We start from the raw sequence: 7,603 nt of genomic DNA on the forward strand, positions 1-7,603 counted from the left end.
CCTTCACTGCTACCTCTGATATGATATGATTGTGATATGATGCCTTTACTGCTACCTCTGATATGATATGATTGTGATATGATGCTTTCACTGCTACCTCTGATATATGATTGTGATATGATGCCTTCACTGCTACCTCTGATATATGATTGTGATATGATACCTTTACTGCTATCTCTGATATGATATGATTGTGATATGATGACTTTACTGCTACCTCTGATATGATATGATTGTGATATGATGCCTTCACAGCTACCTCTGATATATGATTGTGATATGATGCCTTTACTGCTACCTCTGATATGATATGATTGTGATATGACTTTATTGCTACCTCTGATATGATATGATTGTGATATAATGCCTTCACTGCTACCTCTGATATGATATGATTGTGATATGATGCCTTTACTGCTACCTCTGATATGATATGATTGTGATATGATGCCTTCACTGCTACCTCTGATATGATATGATTGTGATATGATGCCTTCACTGCTACCTCTGATATATGATTGTGATATACCTTTACTGCCATCTCTGATATGATATGATTGTGATATGATGACTTTACTGCTACCTCTGATATGATATGATTGTGATATGATGCCTTCACAGCTACCTCTGATATGATATGATTGTGATATGATGCCTTTACTGCTACCTCTGATATGATATGATTGTGATATGATGCCTTTACTGCTACCTCTGATATATGATTGTGATATGATGCCTTCACAGCTACCTCTGATATATGATTGTGATATGATGCCTTTACTGCTACCTCTGATATGATATGATTGTGATATGATGACTTTACTGCTACCTCTGATATGATATGATTGTGATATAATGCCTTCACTGCTACCTCTGATATGATATGATTGTGATATGATGCCTTTACTGCTACCTCTGATATGATATGATTGTGATATGATGCTTTCACTGCTACCTCTGATATATGATTGTGATATGATGCCTTCACTGCTACCTCTGATATATGATTGTGATATGATACCTTTACTGCTATCTCTGATATGATATGATTGTGATATGATGACTTTACTGCTACCTCTGATATGATATGATTGTGATATGATGCCTTCACAGCTACCTCTGATATATGATTGTGATATGATGCCTTTACTGCTACCTCTGATATGATATGATTGTGATATGACTTTATTGCTACCTCTGATATGATATGATTGTGATATAATGCCTTCACTGCTACCTCTGATATGATATGATTGTGATATGATGCCTTTACTGCTACCTCTGATATGATATGATTGTGATATGATGCCTTCACTGCTACCTCTGATATGATATGATTGTGATATGATGCCTTCACTGCTACCTCTGATATATGATTGTGATATACCTTTACTGCCATCTCTGATATGATATGATTGTGATATGATGACTTTACTGCTACCTCTGATATGATATGATTGTGATATGATGCCTTCACAGCTACCTCTGATATGATATGATTGTGATATGATGCCTTTACTGCTACCTCTGATATGATATGATTGTGATATAATGACTTTACTGCTACCTCTGATATGATATGATTGTGATATAATGCCTTAACTGCTACCTCTGATATGATGATTGTGATATGATGCCTTTACTGCTACCTCTGATATGATATGATTGTGATATGATGCCTTCACTGCTACCTCTGATATGATATGATTGTGATATGATGCCTTCACTGCTACCTCTGATATGATATGATTGTGATATGATGCCTTCACTGCTACCTCTGATATGATATGATTGTGATATGATGCCTTTACTGCTACCTCTCTCTTCATCACTGGCGATGGCCTCCCAGTCATCCACGGCAGCCTCTGGCTTCACCTCTGCAGAGAAAAGAAGAAAGCCACTTTATTCTGTCATGCTATTCTTACAGCGAGTTAATCCTCTGCATGTAACCATCCTGTTGTATAGCAGCAGTTGGCAGCTGCAGCGCCTGGGGACCAACTCCAGTTCTTCTTTCCACTGCCTTGCTCAGGGGAACAGGCAGGAGTGTTAACCCTAACATGCATGTCTTTTTGATGGTGGGAGGAAAGGACGAAACCCACGCAGACATGGGGAGAATGTGCTAACCACTGCGGGGGGGGGGGGGGGTAAGAGTAAGGTTTAAGATCACACTGTCTAGGGCGTTCAGCTAGCATAGTGGTCACGGGGATCGCTGGTTCGAATCCCTGTGTTACCTCTGGCTTGGTCGGGCATCCCTACAGGCACAACTGGCTGTGTCTGTGGGTGGGAAGCCGGATGTGGGTATATGTCCTGGTCACCGCACTAGCGCCGCCTCTGGTCGGTCGGGGCGCCTGTTCAGGGGGGAGGGAACTGGGGGGAATAGCGTGATCCTCCCACGCGCTACGTCCCACTGGTGAAACTCCTCACTGTCAGTTGAAAAGAAGCGGCTGATGACTCCACATGTATTGGAGGAGGCATGTGGTAGTCTGCAGCCCTCCCTGGATCAGCAGGGGGGTGGAGCAGAGACCGGGACGGCTCAGAGAGCAGGGAGAAAAAGGGGGGAAATCCCCCCCCCCCAAAAAAGATCACACTGTCTAGTCTCCGCTGAAAACTGCTGTAGGTGACCACGTAAACAATACTATGACATATTTATGATCATTAACATGAACAGTCACACACACACACACACACACACACACACACACACACACACACACACACACAATCACTCTGTTCCTATTGGAGAGTTTCTGTCTCTGCCTCTATCTATGTGTCTCCATCTTTCTACCGTCACCTTTGTCCTCTGACCACAAAAAACAGGACGTGTCACCTGGCTCTGCAGGAGGGGCCTCTGTCTCTATGGCAACGGGCTCTGGAGTCTCTGATGTTGGTGATGTCACCTCAGATGTTTCTGGAAGAGAGGAGAGGATTTTTAGATGTACTGTTTTTGTGTGTTAGCTGGTTTTCATTGTTCTACCTCCAGGAGTCAAATGGTGTCCTAGTTAACTGGTTATAACCTGGTTCACTGTTTGTCAGCTGAGTCAGGTGGTCACTACTCTATCAGCTGTTTAGTAGTCTAGTTAGTGGTACTAGTACTCTAGTTTGTAGTAGTACGTTACCTTCTGGAGTCTGGGCTGTTGGCTTCTTCCTTCTCTTGTCTCCATAGACTGGCTTCTTCTTTGGCATAGAGTCTTTGGATGGCACTTCAACACCTGACACACACACACACACACGCACACACACACACACATACACACACACACACACACACACACAAACACACCAAATGTCCACCAAGCTGAGAAGTGGGAGGGGATTCAGATAAGGTTGAGAGTGGGAGTGTTAGTTTGGGGCTAACCCTGAGCTTGCAGCATCTTGAGCGTTGCCTCGGCTCTGGCTCTGGCCTCCCTCTGAGACTTGGTGAGCAGCTTCCCTTCCTTCTTCAAACGCTCCTTCCTCTCCTTCTCCTTCTGTTTCTTCTTCTCCTTACGCTCTTGCTCCAACCGCTCCTGATAGGAGCAGGAGGAGGAAAGGGCAGGTCAGAAGTCGAAAATATTACAGCTGAACAGAACTGACTCGGACCAACAAGAACGGCACAGAACAGTTTCTGTTATTGTTTGTGTGTGTGTGTGTGTGTGTGTGTGTGTGTGTGTGTGTGGTACCTGCTCCAGTCTCTCTTTTTCCAACTCCTCCAGTCTCCTAATCCTCTCCTCCTCTTCCCTCTTGGCTCTCTCCTCCTCCTACACAACAAAACCAAACCAAAAACTCTACATGGGTGTGTAGATATAAAACTACATGGGTGTAGATATAAAACTACATGGGTGTAGATAAGCAGTTTTGGGGATATTTGACACTTCAGGTTTCTCCACACTGCTGAGACTGAGTCCTGTCTGTACTGCGTGTGTCTACGCTGTCTGTCTCTCAGACTTTACTATCTGCAGAAATAAGTGAATGTAGTTAGGTGAGTGGAAGACAAGAAAGACTTTTTTTTCACTAAACCATTTCCATGTTATAAATCCATCCTGAAATCTGTGATGAATATAGATGGTATGAAATGAACCCGGGTCCTTTTCAGTCAGTACACTGATGTGCAATACTGTTCAATCTGTTTATTAGACCACATTTTAGTTCCTGTGTTACAGCCAACCATGTGCAACTTCACGCATAACTTTTCATTTGGAGCACCAGCACACTGTACATTACACATCTTTATCTATTTATTTTTCTATTATTTATTCTGACACCAGGCTGCCCCACATCTTTTTCTTTTTTGTGCAGTTGTACATTGTGCATATTTAGTGGATATATCTTCTCTGCTAATCCACACATTTGACCCATCTGTACATCCTCTTTCTGTATCCTGCTTATCCCTCCCTCCCTGCTGCTGTAAAGACTACATTTCCCCTCACCGGATCAGTAATGGTTTATCCGGTCTTATTATTCAGTAGTCTATACGTATGCTTCACTATCACATACGTACGTACGATCCAGGAGTACAGGAGAGTGCAGTGGCACTGTTCAGGTCTCACAGAAACAAACTGATCCATGTCACCACAATGAAGAATCCCGCCACACCTCTGAAAACCTCACTGCTCAACTCACGTTATCACGCACCTGCGTAGCCCATCATGCCCTGCAGCCTCACCTCCTTCATCTTGGCGAGCGCTTCTTGCATGGCTTTGACCGTAGCCTTACTGGGCCCTTTCTTCTTCTCCTTCTCCTTCTCCTCCTTCTCACCTTTCTTCTTCTTCTTGTCCTTCTTCTTTTTGTCACCCTCTGCCTCCTCTGGAGTTACAACACACACACCAACACTGTTAGCTGTTATCATGTTACAACTCTCACACACACACACACACACACACACACACACACACACACACACACCTCTCTGGACAAGTTTTCTTTGAAAAAAATCTGACAGCCACCTTACCTTCTCCCATAGGCTCCGCCCCTTCCTGTTCCTCTGTGACCGTGGCTGCAGGTAGGGATGGGGCCTCTGTCTTCGTTGCTGGTTCTTTGTCTTTGTTTACCTCCACTTCCTTAAGCTTCTTCTGCTTCATCCTCTCCTCCTCCTTCTTCTTCCTCTCTCTCTCCTTCTTCTCCGCCTTCTTCTGAGCCGCCGTCTTCATCTTGAAACCTCCCTCTTCTTCCTCCTCCTCTTCCTCGCTCTCCACTTTCATCACCTTGCCTTTCTTCTTTTTCTTGTCCCTCCTGGAGGAGAATTCATCTTCCTCCTCCTCCTCCTCCTCCTCCTCCTCAGAGTCCTCCCCCTTTCCTCCTCCCCCTTTCCCTGCACTTGTATCCGCCTCTTCCTCCTCTCCCTCCTCATCAGAGGCCGCCAGCTTCTTCCCTCCTTTCTTCCCTCTTTTGTTCTTGTTTTGAGAGTGAGAGCCCACCTCCTCTGAGTCAGAGCATGCAGCAGGAGCAGTAGGAGCAGCCTGAAGGAGAGAGGAAGAGGAGCAGGGAGTCATATCTCATTCAACTTCACCTGAATCATACTGGTGCTGTATCTGTCATTTAACCTGATGCCGTTTCTCACACATGACAACAACGACGTGTACGTACACAGCTGTACGCACACGCCTCAACACCTCCGCTCAGCTTCAAGGCTCCATTCTTACACAAATACTCATCACTCTACCTTGAAAGGCTGCAAACATAAACTCGACACACTAAAAACAGCTGGATGCATGGCTGTGCTGGATTAACCAGACAGAGGTGGCAGAGGAAGTGTGGGCTGCTTGAAGTCTGGACACCCTGTCAGTGCCTAGTAATACCACCACTACTGACATCTTCACTCTGGCTTTATACAGACACAGTCTCAACAGGCACATCACAATCTACTTTCTCATCATATGCTTTACCCTATCTGTGCACGTTTTGGATATTTACTGTTCAATTTCTGTCACTGTGCTAGCCCAGCTGTGGCGAACCAGGTACCATGGAGAGCCATGTGTGTGCAGGTTTTCTTTCCAGCTGGACTCCACACCAGGTACCATGGGGAGCCATGTGTGTACTGGTTTTCCTTCCAGCCAGACTCCACACCAGGTACCATGAAGAGCCATGTGTGTACTGGTTTTCCTTCCAGCCAGACTCCACACCAGGTACCATGAAGAGCCATGTGTGTGCAGGTTTTCATTCCAGCTGGACTCCACACCAGGTACCATGAAGAGCCATGTGTGTGCAGGTTTTCATTCCAGCTGGACTCCACACCAGCATACGTGCCGTGACTCTCTCCATGGCACGAGGTTAGCCACCGCTGTACTAGAAGAACATTGTTTTTACATTGAACTGTGTGAAATGTGCTATATATAAAGACTGATTGATTGATTGATTGAGACTCTCTCTCTGCACAGCTCTTCTCTGGCTCAGAAGCATTCTCTGGTCAGACAGAGTTTGAATCATATTAATCTCTCAGAGTAGGAAAGCCATTCAATTCATGAGTCACGTCTCTATTTTCAATCTTTTTACCTTTCTCTGATTCTTAAAAGTCATTGTCTTTATTTCCTGTTCCTCAGTCAGCAGTATAGAGAATAATCATGGTGCCAAAAGAGGTCAGAGGTCAATCAGTATTCATTAAACCCTCAACATGTCTTTATGTGGCTCTTATGAAGCCTTTGAGAGGACCCGTTGTGAGGATGTGGTTTGTACCAGTGATGCTGTTGTGACGTAGGGAGTGACCGACAGGGTGCCCACACATCACATCTACTGTTAATCTTTCTTCATCTGTCAAATCCACACAGCAAATCATAACCGTACATCAAACTGTGGAGAAATAAGTTACGTTTGCATCTTTCAGAAGCCTGGTGAATTTCTTTTCTGCAACACATTCAGCAAAATTTGCCATTTGTTCAGAGGTGTCCAACATTTTTCAGACTGGGTCTGCTGAAGAGCTAAACTCCTCACAGGAGAGCCACCAAATGATATGACACACAACAACACACAAATAGCCTCTACTTTACCATCTTCTGTTTTTGTTTTTTTTTAAAGATTATTCTGGCATTTTCCCCCATTATTAGATAGTGATAGTTGAGAGAGACAGGAAAGGCAGGGGAGCGAGAGGGGATGACATGCAGCAAAAGGCTGGGGCCAGATTCGAACCCAGGCCTCTGGGGTAAGGACTCAGCCTTATGTGGTACCCCTCTACCAGGTGAGCCACTGGGGCACCCCTATTACCTTCTTCTTGTTTTCTTCTTGTGTGCTCCTCTCCATTTCACCCTGACCTTCATCTTCATCACCACCCTCATCATCTTCCAGACTCCCCTTCTTCCCCTTCTTGGTCTTCTTCTTCTCTGCTCTGGGAGGCTCGATGATCTCCACTTCTTCTGTGGTGTCTGCTTTCTGCTGAGGGGGGACAGGGTGGAAGTTAACAGCTTCATTTATTAAAAGCACATCAAACGAGTGATTACTTCAAGCACACACTCACACACACACTCACACATACACACACACACACACACACACACACACACACACACACACACACACACACACACACACACACACACACACACACACACACACACACACACACACACACACACACACACACACACACACACACAGTCAAGGGGGAGCCATGGTTTAACAGTCTCACAGGATCCAT

At 44.9% G+C, this 7,603-nt stretch overlaps 1 protein-coding gene across 2 annotated transcripts in view; it reads right to left on the reverse strand.

Moving 5' to 3' along the window:
* The window catches only part of eif5b (eukaryotic translation initiation factor 5B), a 50,700-nt gene that overhangs the window by 26,097 nt on the left and 17,000 nt on the right, over positions 1–7,603 (reverse strand). The window contains exons 4-11 of one of the 2 annotated variants that reach the window (XM_056301012.1): positions 7,174–7,338; positions 4,928–5,435; positions 4,643–4,782; positions 3,660–3,737; positions 3,356–3,506; positions 3,117–3,209; positions 2,828–2,908; positions 1,818–1,877 (exon numbers count right to left, since the gene is read on the reverse strand). In XM_056301012.1, the coding sequence (XP_056156987.1) occupies positions 1,818–1,877; positions 2,828–2,908; positions 3,117–3,209; positions 3,356–3,506; positions 3,660–3,737; positions 4,643–4,782; positions 4,928–5,435; positions 7,174–7,338 (1,276 nt within the window). Of the gene's footprint in view, positions 1–1,817; positions 1,878–2,827; positions 2,909–3,116; positions 3,210–3,355; positions 3,507–3,659; positions 3,738–4,642; positions 4,783–4,927; positions 5,436–7,173; positions 7,342–7,603 lie in introns of both variants that reach the window. The other variant, XM_056301010.1, reaches the window with a different exon arrangement.

The sequence above is a fragment of the Lampris incognitus genome, chromosome 21 (assembly GCF_029633865.1).
Source record: "Lampris incognitus isolate fLamInc1 chromosome 21, fLamInc1.hap2, whole genome shotgun sequence".
Classification (NCBI taxonomy): Eukaryota; Metazoa; Chordata; class Actinopteri; order Lampriformes; family Lampridae; genus Lampris; species Lampris incognitus.